Below are 22,481 nucleotides of genomic sequence, written 5' to 3'. Positions count from 1 at the left end.
AAAAACAGTAGTTTAGCTACTTGGCCTAACGTAATACACGAGTTTCTATCTTCATTTGATCTCTTTGTCATCTGTATGAGTCATTGAATTTTACTCTCAAATAATCAGATTGACTTAGGTAGAAATAAATGAAGATAAAAATTCCAGATTGTGAAGGAGTCTTAGAGAATAGCGTAGCTCAAAAAGATTACTTTTAAAAAAGATTTTACTTTTGTTAAATCTGTATTTTTATAAATGCTAGAATGTATTTTTATTACTTAACATGTTTGTAATTTTTTGAATGTATGCTTTGTTTCAAAATATGTTTGTTTTTTCCTTTTTTTCACTTTTATATAGAAATTTCAAGAATTGCATAAAAAACATTCTGAACAGAAAATCTCAACATCAGGATTCAGAAGGAAGAAAAGAAAACGCTCCAGGAAAGGTGTTTTGTTTAAATTCAAGTTAATTGTTGCTCATGCTAGTGTTAAGTTGTGACTATTGAGCTCAACAGTTTTTAATCAACATAATTTTGAAATAATGAATATTCAGGTATTGACACTTTGTGAACTCTTTTCAGATAAACTGAAGAATGAAGAAGAGTCTCAAAGGTGGGTAGAATTTAAAATATTTGCTTCTTCTAGACAGTATTATAAAACCTGTACCAATAGTTGAACTACTTAACCTCTGAAACATAGGGGCTAGTTTCTGTAGATCGTAGTTGTAGTAACCAATTAAAAACACTAAAAATGAGTCCCTGTCCCTTCTTTCAGTGCCCAGACCTCAAGTGAAGCCCAGTGGAAGGAGCTTACTCAGTATTTTGGAATCAATGAGAGGTTTGACCCCCCTGTCAAAAAGAAAAAAGTTGACAAGGTAAGATACGTTTTTTATGGCCTCTTAGTAGAAAATGTTTGTAATTAGCCTTGCCTAAGGTATTTCTCCTCAGTAATGAATTCAGTGAAAAAGTTAAAACACTTCCTGTGTGCTAAACAAGATGCTAGGTAAACATGTAAATGTGTAGTTAAAAATTATTTTTTAAAAAGGCTGTTAAGAAGGAAATAAACAGGATGTAGTAAAGAAATTTAAAATGAATGCCCCACTTTAGGTGGTCAGGGAGGGCCTTTCTTGGAAGATGCCATTCCATTGAGACCTGAAGGATGGGAAGGAACCATCCGTACCCAGAATGCTCGGGGAGAGGCAGTAACCTGGGTAAAGGTCCAGGGGAACAAAGCCCTCATGGGACATTTGAGTAACTGTAAGAAGGTCAGCCTGGCATGAACGGAGTCAGCGAGGAGGAGGGTAGCCCAGGATAGGATTGGAGAGGTGGGCAGCCGGGAGCCAAACTATGAAGGACCTTAAGGGCCATGGTAAGGAGTTGGGTTTCAGTTACAGTGCAGTTGAGAGTCATTCAAGCGTTTTAAGTTAAGGGAGTGATATGATCGAAGTTGTGTTTAAAAAGATTGCTCTTGTGTGGAGAATGGACTGTGGATCAAAACAAGTAGGTGGGCAGAGAACAGGTAAGAGACTCTTCAAGGTGCAAAAGGATGGTGGCTTGAACAAGAATGGCGCTGCAGAAGGTGGAGAAGAATGGACAGGTTTGAGGTCTATTGTAGGGGGAGAGTTGACAGTATTTGCTATTTGCCTCTGATGCTTGTGAAGCGGCAGAGAGGATTTGGGGTGTGAGGAGGGAAAGAGAGCCATTCAGGTGTTACTTTCAGCAGTGTTGTGAACAGTGATGCTAGTTACGAATGTGGGGAGGGAGGGGAGAAGATTTAGGGTGGCCTCTGTCCAAAGTTCAGTTCAGGGCATGGGTGGTGTCAGCAGGCAGGAATAGAGAGAAGGTTGGTAACATGAGGCGAGAGCTCAGAGGAGAATCTGAGCTGGAGATACACAGTTGGACGTCTTCAGTGTATGGATGATGTGAATCTTTAGAGAGTCTGGAATGAATGAGTAACTTACATATTCACATCCTGGACTCTTGGAGTGTGAAAACTGAGCACTGAGTGTAGGGCTAGAGGCCCAAGTTTATTGTATCCTGCCTGTGTAGACAGAGTCCTCCTTCGTGGATCATTTCTGTAGACTGCTGTGTGTACACAGAGACCATTACCATTTACTGATTAATCAGTATTTCTTGTGAAGCAGACCTCAGCCTGTAAACCCATCCCTGGGTGGTATTGCATCAGTGAGGGCATGTGCGTTAAGGAACTGACGGCAGAACTTTGCATGGAAACCTTTTGGTTCCAGCTTTGCTATGAAGTCTTGCCACCAGGTTCCTGGAGCACTGGGGGCTTGAAACCAGGATCACTTTCTGCTGCACTCATCGCTGCTACTGAGCAATCCCTTTTTCACAAATGTTCAAGAAGGTGCAGAAATGCTTAAATTCTTACAAAGAAAGATCAGATGAAAACCCAGACTTTGTGACCCCATTCTCATTCCTCTAGCTTCACTGCAGAAAGACTGGCTGGCACTTTAAAGTGTCCTTCCCCTGCTCTCGACCCATGTGATCGTGGTGGGCTGGGAGGAAGGGTCTTGGGGGAAGGCTGCTCTCGGGTGCTGTGAGAGAGGAGGGTGGTGCTGTGGCAGTGGTCTGGGCTCTGGCCCACCTGCCGGACAGTCCCCACTGCTGGCTGTCCTTTCAGCGGAATGGACGGTTAAATATTGCTTCTCATGGGAAATGTTTGTAAAGTTCTACTCCTGAATTAGGTGGTCTTTGATCTTCAGTTATTTATAGCATTTGTTACATTTTCTCATAACTGTTGACTTTAGAGTGTCTAAACAGTTTCGTAGTTGAAGTTAGGGCTCTGACAGTAAGTTTTAAATTTCAATTTTTTAACCATTCTAAAGAGGAGAAAACTTGAGAGATTTTTTTTTTTACAGTCTTTCCATATCAGATTATTACTATTACACTATAAATACGGAATTGTACCTTCCTGATATTGGCCAGTTACAGCTCTTTTTCATCGTCTAAAATTTGAGATTTGTGTAGAGGAGCCTTATAAAGAAGACTAGAATTCCTGGTGCAAAGTCTTTAAACGACTCAGTTTTATGAACCAGTGTGTTCTCTTTCACATTATACATTAGATGTGTTCTAGGAAAAGACGTTTAATCAAGCATCATTTTAAAAATACTGATCTATTTTATGAGTTTGGATTTTCTTAATGTTAGACATTCCTCTATATGAGTGACATTTAAGAAAGTTATGGCATTTTTAAAATTAAAAAAAAATTTTTTATAGTTTTTTTATTTTTGAGACAGAGAGAGACAGAGCATGAGTGGGAGAGGGGCAGGGAGGGAGGGAGACACAGAATCTGAAACAGGCTCCAGGCTCAGAGCTAGCTGTCAGCACAGAGCCCGATGCAGGGCTCGAACCCACAAACCGTGAGATCATGACCTGAGCGCAACTCGGACGCTTAACCGACTGAGCCACCTAGGAGCCCCAGTTATGGCATTTTTTAAACAAGGAAACCTGTACTGGCCAGACTTGTATCTAGCCAGGATTTTGACAGCGCTTACTATTCTATAAATAAACGTAAGCATAAAAGGAAAAGAAGGACTTAGTGAGGCCACATTTCCTATTCTCTTGGTAGTTGGGCATCATTGCACGCCAGCAAGTTTGCACGCCTCCTTTGGTTTGAGGTCCCTGTTTCACTGTTGTACATGCACCCCTTTTGCTGTCACGCTGAAGTCTACTGTGAATCCAACAGAGTAAATAGACATTAAAGAATGTCCACACTGCAGGCAGCAAGATAAAAGCTAAGGAGAAATGTAAGTCTAGAGATAATAGCTACTGCTCGGGAAATCTAGAGAGGATCACAAAAATCTGTGACGCAGTTTGGAGAAAACTAGCATGGATTTCTAGTCCATTATTTTATTTCTCTGGAGCGGAGGCTGATCTTTTACCGTATGTGAGAGGGCCCTTTTATTCTGTATTCGCTCCATCTTCAAGAGTGTGAAACAGAACAAACTTCTTAATCTTGTGTCTAGTGTGCAGTCCTCCCCCCACCCCCCGGTTTTCCTTTTCTCTCTCACACTCCCTCCCTTCTTTTTCTGAACTCTGTCAGGCTGAAGCTGTTGCTCAACTGAGTGTATGTATTTACGATACTGCCGTCACCTGTTTTCTGGACAATGCAGAGAGGATTGTATTTGAAAAATGGAGTCTTCCTAATATCCAGAGCTATTTTAGAGTGTTGTTTGTATTAAATGCAGCGATAATTGTGTTTCTGGAAGTAGTTCTGGGACTTACTAATAATTCTGTAATCATAACATGATTATTTTGAACCTAAATAGGAATTTCTCTAGAACAAATTTCACTCATTAATCTCATTATAAATATCTCAAGTATTTTTTTTCTTTTTTTTAAATGTTTTATTCATTTTTGAGAGAGAGATAGAGGCAGTGTGATCAGGGGAGGGTCGGAGAGAGAGGAAGACAGAATACATGACTGTTCCCCTGGTATTAATTACAAAGCATTATCATTTGCTCTCCAGGTGATCCCTGTGGGGGTGGGTAGGTAGGGCCAGTGTTATTCTCATAATGTAGATTGACTAAAGCCCAGCATGATTTTGTGTGAGAAAACAAACAGCAGGTAAGAAGTAAAATGAGACTTTAACCAAAGTCATTTGGTCTCCAATCTAGATTTTTCCTAATAGCCCAACTGAGTTTTTATTTACCTGATCTAAATAATTTAAGTAGGTATGATTTTTACAGAAATATAATACCATTAATTTTTAGTTCTTTTTGGAGAGGTTACCTAAGTTTTTCCCCCTTAGATATTTATTTAGGTCTAATTAGGGTACAGCAAACTGTAGCAGACAATTCATTTATATTCAGCTTTAAAAATTGAATATATCATCCAAATACATGAATATTCAACAGCAAAATTTCTGTAGAAATATATTGTGCAGTTTGGCTGAAGGAGCCTTAATCACATGTCAAAAGAGATGGTGTGTAGGCTCATATGGACGATTGGTCCGTAATGTTAAACCGAGTACCCAGAAATTTCTTTGATGTTTGTCATCCTGCCTTCTTGGCATCTGCAGCAGACCTGTTAGAGGCTTCTTATTGCCTTGTCAGGGACCTGTTCCATACCGGCCTTCGATGGTTTTCTACCTATGGCCAAATTGGCACCCTGATTGGTCTGTGCTGAGGTACAGATCTCATCAGCTGAATTCTGATTCCCGCCGGAAGGCACCTGAGAAGTACTCCAAGGCCCCACAGGGCCATCAGTGCTTCTGTGCCCCCCCGCCCCCCACCTCCTGGGGTGTGAGAGGCATCATCAATAATTCCAAGAGGAGTACTCTTGGGTCCAAGAGACGGTAGAAGCCTTAATACTCAGATCTTACCTCATGAGACTACTTACCGGCTCTAAGTTGAATTGCTGGGTCTTATGCTTGGGGCCGAGCCCTTGATGATTTGTGATGAGGCCTGTAGCCAGACACAGCTAAGCCTTATCTTGGGTTTTTATTTTTTTTTTATTTCTAGGAGAGAGAGAGAGAGGGAGACAGTGTGAGCAGGGGAGGGTCAGAGAGAGAGGGAGTGACAGACTCTGAAACAGGCTCCAGGCTCTGAGCTGGCAGTCAGCACAGAGCCCGACGCGGGGCTCGAACCCACGAACCGCGAGATCATGACCTAAGCGAAAGTTGGACACTTAACCGACTAAGCCACCCAGGCGCCCCAGCCTTATCTTGGTTTTAATAATGGTACCCTGATATTTAGATAAAATAATATGAACAACTTATTTATCAAATGATGCTACATTCTAAATTTTTGCTAGGTATTTTATGTATATTTATTTTGACCCTTACGGTAAACTTGTGGTGAATGTGGTATTACTTTCTGCGGGTGAGGTGACTGTAACCCTCGAATTCGAACCCTGGGTCTGACCTCACCAGCCATGTTCTTTGTAAATCATTATTAACTTATGGTCTTACGATAATGGAAATATTTTACCTTAGGATGCTTCTCCATGAATATAAGCATTTTGAGTGTATTTGGAATGTTAATATCTTAAAGAAGCAGAAAGTTTGTGTGTGCATACAGAATCAGAAGTTTCTCAGAGCCAAATGGAACTATTTTATTTAAATAAACTGTCAAAAAAAAGTAAAGAAAAGGAAAAAAAAAGGGGAAGAAAAACAGTTCTGTCTAGTGACATTTTGTTGAATAAAAGAGAAAAAACTTAAAAGAGCTAAAAACAAAGTTGAACATGTAAGTGGACTTTTTCTAGGAGAGAGTTTGTGTTATCAAGTCAGTCATACCTTTTTCTTTAAGGAAACCCAGGCTTTGCCCATCCTTTAAGGAAATCTCATTTACCTGGAGCCATGGCCACCCCCCTCACTTCTTTTCCAGCGCTCTGTCTGCTATATCACACCAGTCCTCCGAATGGCTGGGGGAATGGGAGTGGGTTGAAGATGAGGCAATAGATTTGTAATTTTAGTTGACTTAGTTTTAAGTGAACATTATACTTACACACTAAGCAGTTCATGTAAGTTCCTATTTTCTGCCCTTGTGATGTTAACTGGAAATGGTGGTTCCAGAATAACCAAAAGGAAGTCAGCAAGGTGATGCAGCAAAATGACTTGACAAGCGGACTGCTGGTGTGTTCAGGGTGTTGGTGGGAAGAAGTAGGATGGTTTCCTTTTTATGCACTGATGTAGGATTATTCGAGGTCCTGGAGGAAAGGAGTGCAGCACCCAGGTCCTACCTAATCTTAGGAAGCCTACGTAATTGGAGGGAATCACATAGAGCTAATAAGGGGAATAAGCTGGGCCCAAGAATGGCTGCTGCTGGTGACCAGGTTGCTGAAATAAAAGGTTGAGATCACTGGCTTCCCCAGAATCTGTGGTACAGGGAAAATTGAAGTTTGCTCTTAGTGTTTTCTGATATATTTGAGGAGACACTTAATATTCTGTTCAAGAAGGAGCACCCATTAGGCCATTGTATGAGCATTCCTTTAAATAAAATACTTTATTCCTACTGTAAAAATAAATCATAGATAAAAAGTCCCAGAGGCAGGTACTGTGCTAAGCTCTGGGAGTCCAAGATGGAGAAGATATTCTCCATGCCCTAAAGGAATGCATATTCTAGTAATGGAAAGATTTATATATAAATAAGTACAATAAAAACTGACTTTTTTTTAACCATAGGGGTGTTAATACCCCCATATTACTGCTGTGGAATTTTCTTGGGAACTTGTCCGAGTGGTGGATATGTAATAAATGTTCCTCATTTGAGTGGGAGTCCTTTCAGTATTAATGCAACCGTGGATTACTACCCTGTTATCATTTACTCAATAACCTAGCCTAATTGAGTGCCTCCCATGTAAGAAGACCAGGCTGGGTGCTGGGGCAAACCAAGCCAGTGACGCACATGTCTGTCCTTAGTGAGCCTGGAACCCAGCTGGGGAGACAGACCCACAACTCACTGTAGCGTGTCAGGCCCACAAGTGTTAAGAGAGTGGTGAGAACAGTGTGGAAGGCACTTAGGTCCTGGGCACAGGGCAGAGTGAAGCAGGGTCAGTGGGTATATACTGGTGAGGGAACCTGCAGAGGTAGAGAAGATAACATTCGCCATGAGACAAGGATGGTTTAAGATTTTTCCAATAGAAACACATCAAAGGCACTGGGGACGTAAAAGGGTGACCAGAGATTGGGAAGCATAGCATTGCCCAAGATGGGGCTAAGAAAGCGTTTTGGGCTCTTATTGTGAAGGGATTTCAGTACACTCAGAAGAAGTAAAGAAGTGATCTTGTTTTCAACCTGGCTAATGATATGATATCTCTACTTTAGAAAAATAGAAGACTAGTTTGGAGAGGGTTCTCATCTTCCAAACAAGAGATAATGAGGCCCTGAAGAAGCCTAGGAAGGTGACATGAGGTACCCTACAAAAAGAGTTAAAATAAGAGAAGGATTGGAGGCTTTGAAGACTCCTGAGGATTCTATCAGGGGTGACCAAATGGGTGGTCAGCTCTGAGGGGGAAGCAGTGCAGGAAGTGATGGGCTTGTTTTTAGGCATAGCAATAACATAAAGTTGGAGACCCTACCTTTGCAAGGCTTCAGGACGAAGATAACTAGCAAGTAGCTGGGAGATGTAGATCTTGGTACAGCTGAGAGGTGAGATGGTTTGAGTTATATAGAGACACATAAAGTAGGGTTGACGGTGTTTGAAGAAATAAAAAAGTAATAATTTCTTAGAGGAATGTGGGAACTTTCAAGGGCAGAAATCAGAGCCCACTCAGCTGAGTTTGAAAAACAGCTTTTAGTAGCAGCTCGGGAATTGAGTTGCTGGGTTTTCTCTGACAACTGCTGGGACACCTAAGGGTTAAAGTGGTAGCAACAAGTGGTTGGGAATGGCCAAAACAACAGAAGATGTTGGGGGAAATTGAGAGTATTGCTTAGGCCGATGTTTCTCAAACTTGGGCCTAGTTAGTGCCGGTGGATTTCTGGGTGCCGATCCCAGTTTCTGATACAGAGCGTTTGTCTTTCTAACAGGTTCCTAGGTAATGCTGCTGCCGTTGGTCCAGACTTACGACTTTGAGAACTCCTGGCTTAGAGTTTGAAAAGGTTAATCATGGGTTGCAGGTCAGAGACGGAGGATAGGAGAATCCAGAAAGGGGCTAGAGGACGGTGAGAATCAGTATGGCGGTGCCAGGATTGGGCTTACAAACGAAGACAAGCAGGTTCACTGGCTACAAAGACTTGGGATAAGTGGAAGGACAGAATCTTGACTTCAGAGAGAATTCCAGGTTGTGAAGCTTTGGAGCCGGAGCTTTCGGGTGACGGGTGGTGCACGGCCCAGAGCAGGCCGAGGCAGAGGACCGGCCTTCCAGGAGATACAGACCTCGTGTCTGAATGTAACTCCGCGTACTCCTTCCTTTTTTGAGAAAGTCCTGTCCCCGTCCCTTACCCCTTGGCCCCTAAAAAAGTCAGACAAAACTTTATAGGCACGTGGCTGACTTGCATTCTGGCACAGGCTTGGTTCATGGACTGGCGCCATTCACAGGCCTGAACTGGTGCACAGACCACACTTGAAGTGTCCCTGGCCTGGAGTATGGACTCTGGGGTGGGCCGTTAGTTCGAGGGCCCGGAGGATGGAGGATGTTGGAAAAGCGAACAGCATGTTTTTTGGACCGTGAGGAGAAGAGTTCTGCAGAAATACAAAAAAGAATTTCTAGAGACGGACCAGTGATTGCAGGGCCCGAATGGGAAACGGACAGGCGAGCCCCATGGCCTGGGTTCAGAGAGCAGGGCTGTTGAGTGCATGGCTCGGGCTGCAGTTGGAGCAAGGGAGATCCAAGCCTGTCCTCCTCTCAGGTCCTTAGACGGGATGAGGGGTTGTGGGAAGGAGCGGTCGTCACTCGGCAGGGCCGCTGGTGATAACCTCCTGAGTCTGTTTTCTGTAATCTTTTTAGGCAGATTATATGTGGGCATTTTAAGTCCTGTTTCAACGGAGGCTGCACAGGAACAAAATTTCTCTTCAATGATGGGTATAATCAATCAGTTTGCTGACGGGGAGGAGGCATTCCTGGGTCCCTTTTACTAGACGAGGGACAAGTCGGGAACTGAAAACGTGAAAGATGCACACGCTGAGCCATTGTTAGGGCAGAATGTTCTTGTGAGACGCATATTAGACCATTAAACATTTCCTAATTTTCTGTGATAACTACTTCCACAAGCTGAAACTCAATTATGTAAGTCTAAGCGCCTTTCCATAAAGGTGTGATGAATCCTACCTCGTCTGTTGGTAATCCCATGAAAATTTTAATTATCATTTCCTAAAGCATCTTCAGCTAGTAAATAAAAACATTTCCATAGGAAAATAAATCATTCTTGTATGTAACTTTCCTCCTGTATTTAATATCCAGCTTAATCCCTATGTCAGAGACTAGAGGGGCTGTTGAAGGAGGGCCTCAGGCTAGAGGAGGAGACAGTAGAGAAAACAGGCCCAGGGCAAACCCAGGTTCCTGGGATGGCCTGACCCACTTACAGACTCTGACCTTGGCCAAGTTAGTCTGAGGCCTCTCTGTTTCTTCATGTTCAAAAACAGGATAACAGTGTTGTTTTGTGGAGTTGGTATGAGAATGAATGAGCTCTCTTACAGTACTAAGCCAGTAATAATAATGAGCATGCCACCATTTGAACCATTACTATCATTAACGTTATGTTGTTATTAAGGGAAAGCATAGTCCTCGAAGTCATGAAAGTCTGGATTGGCATCTCCTTTTTCTTAGTTCAAGAAGTTATCTGACCTCGAATAGCCATATGATCTCTCTGAGTGGCCTTCGCAGTAAATGGGAGTTGGTACAGACTGCCACAGGGCTCGTCACGAAAATTAAGTGATCTAAGTGTGTAATATGTCCGGTGCAGTCCTGTGACATAGCCTTCGCTGGCAAATGTTTGCCTTTTGTTCTGGCCTTTAAGTTTTAGGTTTCTTTACTTTCTAGTCGGGCCTTGAAAAGAGCATCGACCAGGCTGTGGAAGAGTGGGACATTGAGAAGGCGGAGGAGCTCAGCAACCAGCTGGCCACGCGGGAGGTGAGTCCAACTGGTATCTGCAGATTTTCTCAGATAAATGTACGGTTTTCTTTTGTGATTGTGAGTCAGTTCACTATTCAAATATTTGACCTTACATTTTCCTTGTGTCCATTCTCCTCCCTCTTATTCTGCCACTTAGGCTGAAGTGCTGGGTTTTATTTTTGTCTTTAATGTTTTTAAATCATTCTGGTCTGAAACTTATGGTGGAAATAATCCATGATTGATATTCAACCTTAGATTTCGCCTGGGTTTCAGAGAGCTTGTGCCAGTTAGGATGAAAAGACAGGCTTTCTTTTTCCATTTGCATCTTTAATTCAGTTGAACTCTCCCTGAGGGCAGCTGTGCGTCACAGCCCTCACCGTCCTCGGCCCTCGCTTCCCAGATGCTTTCTTACTGCACATTCTAAGTCGTTTTCAGCTTCTTAAAACTGATAGTCTATAATATAAAACTAATAGAGAAATTGAATATTCTTCTTCCAAGTACACAAGGCTTCTAGAAGATTCTGACCTGCACCTTTTGGAGGGAGTACTTCTCCAATTGGGAATTGCTGCCAAGTGTCACTAAGCAACAGAACTAAGAGCTCATATTGGCATATGTTTTATTGTTGTTAGCGTTGTTTTGTGGTTCTTTCTGTGTGTGTGTGTGTGTGTGTGTGTGTGTGTGTGTATGCGTGCGCGTGTGTATGTTATTTTGAGAGAGAGCAAGAGCATGAGCAGGGGAGGGGAAGAGAGGGAGAGAGAATGTCAAGTAGGCTCCATACTCAGCACAGAGCCCGACTTGGGGCTCAATCAGACAAACCGTGAGATCATGACCTGAGCTGAAATCAAGAGTTGGACACTTAACTGACTGAGTGACCCAGGCACCCCAGCTTCACCTTATTCTTAAACTGTACTCTCTGGTGTTTAATTACATAGACAGCAGCATAGGTGATCTGTGTAAACTGTTGGCCACATGTGCTGTTCTTTCTTACTTGCCTGCAAGTGAACATTTGTTCTACACTGAGACTAGTGATGGAATTACTGTGTCAGTACAGTCTTCTGTGGAAACACCATTTCACTCTTCTATCTCCCAGTGTCGAACAACCCACTTTTGATGGCTGTTTGCTGGTTTGTTTTCTATTCTTAGCTACTGGCCGTAAGTGTGCTGTGTTCTTATGGAAGGAAATGAACAAGTTTAGAAGTGAAGTTGAGGGATTCAGAAGTTACCTTTTTTTCTCATAGGCCTTTAAAATCAATTGTTGCGTTAAACACTTCTGTTTATAATGTGTCTGTGTATGTATGTTTATTAATGGCTAATCTAAAGGAAATTATGAAGTTCTGAGCTTGAGTTTGGGACATAGGCAAGAAATGGCATAAGTGGCGGTTATGCAGCCTTTCAAAAAGTGACATTTTGGGGCACCAGGGTGGCTCAGTTGGTCGAGTGTCTGACTTTGGGCTAGGTCCTAATCTCAAAAACAAATAAACAACAACAACAAAAAAAGATTTTAGGAAAAAAAAGTGACATTTAAAAAAAATTAAAGTTTACTTTTTTCTTGTAAGATCCATTCTTCCCTTCCCAGCTTATGATATTTCTTGTACTTTAAGTTTGATATTTGCTCTCTTTCATTTTTAGAGTAGCCATATTTTGATTTTATTGATTATAGCACTCATTGGATATAATAGCAATTATCACTCTGTTTTCACATAGAAAGATTCAGGTATTACATTTATTAAAATGAATTTGGTGGTGTGTTGAATGGTACCGCAGCCTCGATAGTGTTAGCTGGAAGTTACTATAGTGGCTTCTTCAGTTTGATAGGTGCTTGGCACTTATCTCTATAAATCAACTGTGTGTCAAAGACCGTCTTTAAAATTCTGTTCAACAATAGAGCACTTAGTGTTTGGTGGTAATGCTTTGGCTCTTGGAACTTACTTTTCCATAGAGCTGTTGTTAGAGGTAGTAGGGAAGTTTCTTGGGTAGCCTGAAAATATACACAATGTAGCAGAATATATCACTGGTTTATAGTTTATATCATCTCCAACTTTGGGGGAATTGACTGTGAAATGTCAGAGAAGGATGGGGAGGGACATGCTTATGGGACGAACTGGTGTACCCTGGTTCTTGCTTGTCATTCTTCCTTTTGGAAGACCCAAGAGTTGTGTATTTTGTGATCTCTACCAAATAACAAGTTGGCTGTGACTCAACCAGAGGCCCCAGGTCAGTAGATATTCTCAGCTCTTTGCTTTTTAACAGAAGAAAGCATAATGCAGGCCTCGTCTACAGCATTAAAATGCGGGCCCCACGTGACTCATCCATGTCTGGCTGTTTGTCTTTTTCTGCTCATTAGCACCCCCACCTGAGGCAAGGGTGATTCAGCGTGAAGCATTTACTTTTTTGCCAGCTTTGTGGTTTTTTGTAGGTAAAGTTAGTAATGCTAAAATTTTAAGAGTTGAATACATTTGATTTTTTTTTAAGTTTTATTTTGAAATAATTTTAGACTTTCAGAAAGTTGCAAAGTTTATGAAAAGATTTTCTATTTACCTTCACCCAGATACCCAAGATGTTAACGTTTAACATTTGCTTTCCCGTTCATTCTAATTTATATACCTCATTTAGATTTGCCAAATGTCTCACAGATTTCCATTATAGCAAAAAGAACAGTTTCTTTTTCCTGGTCTAGGACATTGCATTTTGTTGTCATGTCTCTTTATTCTTCTTTAATCTGGAAAGTTCTTCAGTCTGTCTTTATTTCTTAGGACCTTAGCATTGTTGAGAAGTAGAGGCCAGTGATTTTGCAGGATGCCCTTCAGTTCTGGTTTGTCTGCCGTTTCCCCATGCATTTTTGGCAGGAGTGTCACAGACACAGTACTGTGTCCTTCCTAATGCAGGACATCAGGAAGCACATGATATCTATCTGTCCCAGTTTTTGATGTCACTTTGAGTTTTTGGTTAAGGTGGTGTCACCAGGTTTCTCTGCATTATTATAATGTTACTGTTTTCCCATATGTAATTAATACATATCACATGGAGAGATGGGAGAGAATTTGAGATTAATGTAAGTATTCTATTTCTCATTATACTTTACCCACTAGTTTTAGCATCTACTGCTGATTCTATTCATCTTTGGGAGGGTTGTTATTATGGTGGTTGCCAAACTAGATCTTTAAAACATTATTTGGTCATACTTTTCATCTTTACCTGGCAAACCAAACCTAAAATTTGCCTTGAATGAGATATTGGATTACATAATCTTTTATGTATACGTTAAATCTTGCAGAAAAACTTGGACAGTTGAGAATTGGATATAGGTTTTTTTTTATTTTTATTTAAAAAAAGTTTTTAATGTTTTATTTATTTCTGAGAGAGAGACAGCACGAGCAGGGGAGGGTCAGAGAGAGAGGGAGACACAGAATCTGAAACAGACTCCAGGCTCTGAGCTAGCTGTCAGCACAGAGCCTGACACGGGGCTCAAACCCACGAACTGCGAGATCATGACCTGAGCCGAAGTCGGACGCTTAACCAACTGAGCCACCCAGGTGCCCTGGGATATAGTTTTTTTTTTAGATGATGCACTCGGAAGAGATGCTTTCCCTTCCCTGTCAGTGATCACTTGCGAGCTTTCCTTTCTCTGCCGTTCAAAGCTGCGTGTCACAGTGCACGGATGTGCCTTACCAGCTTCAGAGACATGTGTCTTCTTTGAGGATATTAGGTTTCTTTTTTTGTGTTTTGTTTTGTCATGCTGCTGTTTTAGAAATGGGAATTGCATAGCACTGAGTAGGCATTTTCCATTTTAAGGGTGTTATTTCCTGTTACCTTTATGACAAATGAGATTGCTTCAGAAATACAGGATATTTTCATCACTTGTAAGGATAGTAAACATTTTCCTCAGGAGTTGTGTTTTTTTTTTTTTTTACTTCCATATATATATATATATATATATATATATATATAAAACATGACTTGTTCTAGTAAAATAAAACTTATTTAGTGTGGTGTTACAGAATTCTGATTAAAAGAAAAATACAGTTCTCTTCTTTTCCCTTGTATAAGTGGCAAAACATCTGGAAAGTGTTTGCTGTTCAGACACAGACATTGGAAAGATACTGATGCCATGTTAATTAAACACCCGCGAAGAATGACTAAAGTAATCAAGATGGAATTCTTGAATAAATAGTTTAGTTTGAGATTTAATTTTTCATATTTATCCCCTTGGTGCTAATCACCATGGATATGAGAGATGGGATTTTGAGAAGTAAGTAATTGTGAGTTTGGGGTAGAAACCCTTTATGAATGAAATGTATATGTGCATGGTAGGTGTCCTTTTGGAAATCAGGTATATTAGTTTTTAATCAGTCCCGTTTTCTTTTTTCAAGAAGCAGTCACTGGGACCTACTGATAAAGCCTTTGCTCAGAGGCACAGACCCCAGAGTTCTCAAAGCCTTTTCCAACCATAATAAGTGAAACTAATTTTTGATGTTTAACGTTTATAAGCCTGTGAAACCAATAGGGCAGCGTGAGTATTGAAAAAAAAAAATGAAGCCCAAAGTAGAACCAGGCCTGGGAATGGGCCTTGAATGCAGTTCCTCAAAAAACAAAACAAAATAACGGTATGCCGATTGTCTGTGTGCTGTCCCTGTGACATAGCAAGTGCATATTTTTCCAGTCATGTTCCCTTCAGTTTACGATGACATTCAGGATATTTATTCTCCGGTTTGAGGGGAAGGCTCAAATTCACATGTGTGAAGCCTTGATTGTGCCAACATCTTTGGTTTTGCCATGTTGTAATGGAGTTGCTTTGGGACTGTCCCTCCTGTTGATTAAATACTTGTTTGTCATTAACAGTCTTGGAGGAGAGAGAGAGACAGAAATATACTTGTGTTTGTGTCACACTGATGAAACTGTTCTAATTTGGAAAAAAAAGTTTTTTAAAAAAATATCACTTACACATACACACAAAGTATTTGAGAGTATTTGTGGCTTGTTAACCTCAGGCCTGAGTTGGAAGTACATTCCATTCATTCATTGATAGTGATCCTTAAAAATGCCATCTTTTGGTACTGGTCTTTTCTGACACATATCTTTTTTACAATCCAAATGACACCCATTTTTTATAGAAAGCAGAAACAGATATTTTAAAATTAAGTGTGAAAGCCTAGATTTACTTAAGTAAGCAACACTTAGGTTGGATGTCACATTTTGGAAAGAATTTTTCTCTAGGTACCTTCATGTTAGTCTGCCATAGATCAATAAAACCCCCTTGGTTTGGCAGCTGTGAGTTTCTGCCAGGGAGTGAACTCGATACATTGCTCAGGTTGATTTCAGTTACAGCGGGCGGGTACAGTGTCAGAGTAGAAATGAATGGGGAGTAGAGGTTGCCTGTGAATTTCCTTTGAACTTTGTAGAACTTATGCCTTAAAGATAGAAAAGATTCCTTTTTCTATAAATGACTCCAATAGGAGGGGCCTTCTACAGCACCAACTAAACTTAGTTCTTGGAAAACATCGATACTTTGTAAGATTATAATTATTTTGTGAAACCTGGCAGTATGAATTAAACTGAGAATTAAATTTTAATTTTGTTAAATTAAGACTACTTAAAGTTTTGGATTCCGAAACATAGGTAAAGTTAATAATGCTGAAATATAGATAGTTTGTTAATATTTAAATAACTAAGGTAGGAATGGACTTAAAAAAAAAAATCCTGATGTTTGAATTGATTGAGTTGTGTTCTTTCCTAGTTAAATAAATGTTCTTTTAATTTGGGGAAATTGTTAATTTGTAGCCTATGCTCTATTTCTAGAGCAACTTCGTAAAAACTCTGAAGGCATTCTCATTGAAGAAGGGTATATATACATTTGTGGGGGCACTGGGGTGGCTCAGTCAGTTAAGTGTATATATACATTTGAGATGGTTTCTGCATTGTATGTTCACATCTAAGATGTCCTTCCTCAGCAGGGCCGCGGGTGCTACTGCGCTTGCTCTGGCTTTCAGAATTTTTCCATTGCCCTTCCCCGTTAGGATTTGCTTTCTCTGAGGGGCTCTGGCTACAATTCACTCCCCTCATTTGGGTTTCTAGTTTCATGTTGATGTATATGCGCCGTTGTCTTAATGGAATAAGAGCTTGAATTACCCCCACCCTCTCCAGATAATACAGTTTTGGCAGATTTACCTATCAGAGTACCTGGAGCATTATCATATATAAGGTTCAGAATTGAAATATTTGCTTAAATTTTTGAAATAGAGATTTGTCAAACTTGGGAAGTTTAAAGTTACCCTTCATCAGTGCTGTATTCAAGGCTCTAATATGTTTGCATTACATACCAATAAGTAAATAAAAGCTGAGTTGAAAGACCTATTATGGTGAAGCAAATCTTGTCGTTCTGAGATCGTTTATTCTACAATCCCGAGACCAAAATTATTTTCTTCTCATTTTTGTGAATACTTTTCTTAGGTAGAAATATCTTAGCAACCATGTTTCCAAAGGTAAAACAGTCCGTTCAGATATGAAGCTGAATGTATTTTCCAATTAGCTGTTGTAAGAATGTATCACTGGGACATGCGACCCTAAGAGGGACGGCAGGCACTTTCTGTTTTCTTAATTATTGTGATCTCTTGCCACTGAAAACTGGGTCAACAAAGTAAAATGCAGTAAATATTACATATATAGAGACTCTAAAACATCTTCACTTAAACATTTTATTTTTATATAAAGAATATTATTATTATTATTATTTTTTTTTTTGCTAGTACCAGGAGGTATGTATGAAGACTACATTATTTCACACAGTCATCTACTGCCTGCAGACTGTCTGGCAAAATATATTTTATGTCTGCCTTTGAAATTTCACTGCTCTGCCTTCTGTCCCTTACTTTTTCTTTCTTTTCTTTTTTTTTTTTTTTCCCCTCCCCTCTTTCCAGTTAGACAGGAGAGTTTAGGACCATTTTCTTTGTGGTATATTTCACACTGAGTGGCCGTGGAAAGGAATCTGGGACACTGGGGAGAGAGGAGCCCTCACTGAGCAGCCTTCCGCTGTCACAGCGCGCTCAGCCGCCTGGGGAAGTTGGGCGCTGTCTGCCGTGGCCGGGCTGCGTGTGGCTCTTAAGGATCATCTAGAACTGACTTGTTTTCATTAACTTTGGTCATTTCTCACTGGTTTTTTAATTTAAATGTTCCTCTGTGTATCATTTTGTAGTCTGAGCGTAGTCCAGGGGGCTTTTAAATGGTGATTTTAATTCTTCGAAGCCATGTTCTTCTTAGCTCTTAGAAGTAATTTCAGTTGTTTCATGTAGATGAACGGTTAGCACAATGTATGGGAAATAAGCTGTGCTCATCCAGGTAAGGGAAGGTCTAGCTGTTTGAATTCCTTTACATTGAGTTTAAAGATGTATTCATTCCCATAAAAATTGTATAGCCTTGAAGTTGGAGCAGTTTTAATATGAGAAAAATAAAAATGGTACTGAGTGATGGGCCTTTGTCTCCGGGTTTTAGGTGTGCTTACTCATATCTCCTCGCTAGAGGATGTTTTCTCTTCACCTTTGGGGTATGATTGGGTGATCACCTAGAATGGTGTTCCTTATGCTCTCTTTTAATTATGTTTATCTGTGCTTTTAACAAACCTTAAGAAAAGATTTCAGATGTTACAAGTCTAATTAAAGAGACAGACAAAGCACAGTTTATACTGTAGATTTTTGCTGCAGTTCAATTAATCAGCATGTTTTCTCTTTTAATTAAAACCATTTTAGTAAATTAAAGCCCACAGCAAAACACATATATAATTTGTTTGTAATTAGCTCTTAATTGGTGGTAGTTGAAGCTTAGCACCCTTGGTTTCTTTCTTCATGATTGCCATTTTATTAGCAGCCAGTCATTAATTAATCTTTTTCTAATTAGCTTATAAAACTGTTGATGGCACATTATTGTAAATGTGATTTTAAGTTCAAAGCTTGTTAATAAGCTTTCTTACTTAGAAGAACAGAGATAAAGAAATTGCTGAAAACAGTACTACAGTTCTTTTAAAAAACACTGTCTTTCTTATGGGGACTGTGTAAAGCATCTAACAGCTTATGGTTAATTTTTTAATGCTTTTTTTCCCTTATGAATGGGATAAGTTGCTTGAATATAAATCATCTATATCCAGGAGTAATTTCAACAGTATAACATCTTTTCACCCTCCTTTGGAATACAGTAATCTACATATAATTTGAAGCCTTAATAGTCATCATTAAAACAGGTGTTATATAAACTATTTCACTGTCAAATCAAAGTTGAGTATATGAATCAAAGTATATCTTCTTACACCTCATAGACCAAATACATATTATTTTTATAAGTTGCAGGGTGAATAATGTATATATACAGCTACATATGCAGGGTATATATGCATATATATGTCTTTATGATGTGTTTTTTAAAACAGAATTTGTTGGGTTATGCTTTGGAAGTAAAAACTACTTGGCTTTAACTGATAGGCAGTTGTAGGTATAAAATAAATGATAGGTGCTTGTACAGTTGTGTACACACATAGATGTATGTCGTACACAAACGTGTAAACGTGTGCATGCGCTTTTTAAGATGATAGTGAGGCTAGGCTGTTTACTGTAACAGAGAGAAGATGACTTAAAGTCAAGTCGGAGCTGAAATGATTGGGCACAGCACAGCCTGTTTGTAGCCGTCACGGCCTTGGCATCTCAGGTGTGACCATGGAGAGGTAGTGGTCCAAATGCGGACACCCCGAATGTACTGTATAGCACACACCACGTTAAATTGTGGTCTGAGTGAAACACATTAGCCACATCATGTTCGTTATTGAAATATACTACAGATTTCACGGAACTCCTTCACTGCACAGTGTTCCGAGATATTTATCAATATCGGTGCAAAGTTTTGAAAGTTATAGAAAACACAAAGCATTATCAGTCACTGGAAGAGCTTTTTCTTATTTGCTTTTTGAACTTTCCATGTTGTTTCAACTTTGCCTATTTCTTTGCTTGTTTTTAAGAAGGCATTTTATGATGCCATGCAAGAGACACTAGAAAGGGATAGCTGACAAGGAAAAAATTAAAAATTGGATAAAAAGTAAATGAATAATGTCATATTACCAAAAAGATGAGAGGCTAATTTGTGCCGACTTTTTGCTAATTTTGTTCAAGCCTCAAAATGAGGAGCTGTCACCCGTTCTGTGTAGCACTGATGACAGTGCCAATGATCCATGAAATAAGCTGCCGCTGGCTTTGTTCTGATAAGAATGAACAAATCTGCACAATGTTCGGCTCCCAGAATCTCATTTTCATACTTGCATGCAGGCTAAAAGAAATAAGCTGTTTGCAGGCTTGATTAATCAGACATTGGAGGGGTTTTTGTCTCTTTGATCTCTTTCGTCTCCTAGGTAACTTGCTTGACATTAATGTTGAGCTTGAGTAAAGACAATCAGGAATTGTCGACCAAACTGATATAAAAATTAAAGACCTTAACACTTTAAGTACTCCAGTAATGGTTCCGCTTTACTTCAGAAAACATCTGTTTTCATTTAATTAAAGAACAAAAGAGAAAGGCATAAATATTTTTCATAGAGACCTATTATTCCATAAAAAGTTAAAGTATGATAATTGGTATTTTTAAGTAAGTGCCCTGAAAGTGTTCAAAAGGAGGAAAACTTCATAAATCTGCTACAAGCTAGTAATTTTGAGATGAGTAAAATATTTTATGAAATGGATAAGAAGTTTACAGTTACGCTAGATTAAGCTGTTTGAATCAGATGCTTCAGATGATTATCAGCAAACTTTAGAATGGCAGAGGTTTAGCAAGAAAAACCAACTTTATTTTGGAAGTTTGTCTTTTAAAAATCTCTACTGTGTTACAAGATGCGCCATTATATCTCTTTTACAGCCCAATATGATTTACACACGCGAAACCTGTAAAATTGAAAGGAATTAAAAAAATGTCGCCGTGCATTTGCTTGAGGTTATGCAGACGCTTTTACAAATCTTCCAAGTGGCTGTAAAGATGAATGCCCCAAGGGTCCAGCCAGGGCCCTGCTTTTCCAACCAGCTAAAGCCCTTATCTTAAATCCAAGCAAAGTACCATTAATCTTTTTGAAAGACCTTTTATGGCTTTTAATATATCCCAAATTAGAACATTTTACACCCTTGGTTCCTGAAATATGGTGATAAAAAGCCTTTAGAGCTTAATTTTCCTTACCGCTTGCTCTGACCAATTTGCAGTTCTTTGTGATAATGTTTAGACACCTTAATTAAAATGCAGCAAAATATTGGATGTTCTATATGGAAAATGCTGATACTTTGGCTACACATACAAGAAATTCTGTATATATTTTTATTCATTTAAAAAATTTTCTTTCCACATTGTGTTGCTATAGTTATCTGATGACCCAAAACATTCTTTTTTTAATATAAAAACTATTGACCAAGCTTTTGTGATGTTTACTTTGGGCGTGAGGATGCATTTTTCTTTTTACAGGAGTGAAAGGGGGATTCTCATTGGCCTACATGATTTGTAATACTGAAACATGGCACGATATTCTTTTATCTTCAGGAACTCGGCTTCGTCATCTTGTCTGGGAGAATGAGTTTCTTCTCAACTGTCTCTTCATAGAAGATCTTATTATCCTTTCGTATTTCCAAATGTTTCCGTTCTTTTTTCCTTTCTCCACAGGAATAAATGAGACACATTTTAAGCATGTGAAGGACACAGAATTGATATGACTTTCCATCATCATTACAAGCTAAAAGAGTCTTTCTGTAAACACATAGTCCAGGCTTGTTGAATGTTTATCAGTTGAAGAACATTCCATTTAACCCAACCCACGGCAAAATGCAGTTTGAATATACACCTTTTACATGAAGAGGTCTGTTTGAAAGTATTGCCTACGGACCCAGTCATTTATTGTATGTACTTAGTCCACAGAAATGATGGAGCCCTCTCATGTAAATACGTGTTTCATGCACTTTAATGAATTATTTTTAACAAATTCATACCATGTCTTAGGGAACGTATGCTGTGACTTTTGACTGGGAAGCTGAACGTGCTGGCTTGGCCGTAACATTGCCAGAAAGTGAAAAGCTTTTACATTATTAGAGTGTATGACCATGTTGAGATGAAGAATCTCATTTAAGTAAAACACACTAAGATACTCTTTGGTTTATCAATCCCCAGTCCAGAAAACCCATGTTGGGAAATCTCAGTAAGTTAAACATGTAAGCTGCATCTTAATTCACAGCGATTCTAGGAAATAATGTTTTCATATGGTTGACGGTACATGGTGGATACGGTTGGGACCATTTTTGTTTTATCATCCAAGTGTAGGCTCAATTTAAATAGAAGGTGAACTAGCTGAATGGGACTTCGGGTTGGGAAGGGCATTTGGCAAAACCGTATCATATATCAGATTTGCATTTGGTAAATAATACATAGGAATATAGTTAAATGGAAAACACAGGGTTCTGCGTTTTTACCTTTTGGAGGGTGAGGCGCAGGGAAGATACTGATATCCTACTTGAGTGTGGAGAGATGGAGCACACGTATTAGCTCAGCTCAGGTAGCAAGCCGTGTTCTAGGACAGTGGACAGTTTACCATGTGCATTCGCTGCCCCTGCTCGCCCACAGTGCCCCATGACCCCGGCTGCCTGGCTTTAGGTGGAACTGTATGAGCAGTCATGACCGGAGGACTGTGGGCAGAAATGACATGTGTCACTTCTGGGCTAAAGCATGTAAGGTCCTGTGCGAGCCCCGCCAGCCACCTCTCCCTGTGCCGCAGCGAACCTGAAAGTCACACACTGAGATGCTGGTGCCACAAGATGGAGAGCCCAGCCACGCCCCAGCCGACTGGAAGTGAAACAGGAAATCACAGGGCAGCCAGAGGGATTTGTGAATTTGTCTGACAAGCACAGTCTCTGCTGGCCTGACGTGACAGGTGCTGACCTGAGTTTCGTGTTTATGACAGATGGACAGTTTTTCAGTGGAATCCATCGTAATGATC

General features: G+C 39.9%; 1 protein-coding gene across 4 annotated transcripts in view; it reads left to right on the top strand.

Annotated features, from left to right (window-relative positions):
- FAM204A (family with sequence similarity 204 member A) overlaps positions 1-22,481 on the top strand; it is a 33,087-nt gene that overhangs the window by 5,971 nt on the left and 4,635 nt on the right. For all 4 annotated transcript variants that reach the window (XM_039237324.1, XM_039237326.1, XM_039237327.1 and 1 more), the window contains 4 exons: positions 337-424; positions 560-590; positions 753-852; positions 10,418-10,507. In XM_039237324.1, coding sequence (XP_039093255.1) covers positions 337-424; positions 560-590; positions 753-852; positions 10,418-10,507 — 309 coding nt within the window. The remainder of the gene's footprint in view (positions 1-336; positions 425-559; positions 591-752; positions 853-10,417; positions 10,508-22,481) is intronic.

This window comes from Hyaena hyaena, unplaced genomic scaffold, assembly GCF_003009895.1.
Source record: "Hyaena hyaena isolate Hyena2069 unplaced genomic scaffold, ASM300989v1 scaffold_124, whole genome shotgun sequence".
Classification (NCBI taxonomy): domain Eukaryota; kingdom Metazoa; phylum Chordata; class Mammalia; order Carnivora; family Hyaenidae; genus Hyaena; species Hyaena hyaena.
The sequence above is the reverse complement of the archived record's forward strand: the minus strand, read 5'-3'. Positions and strand labels throughout refer to the sequence as shown.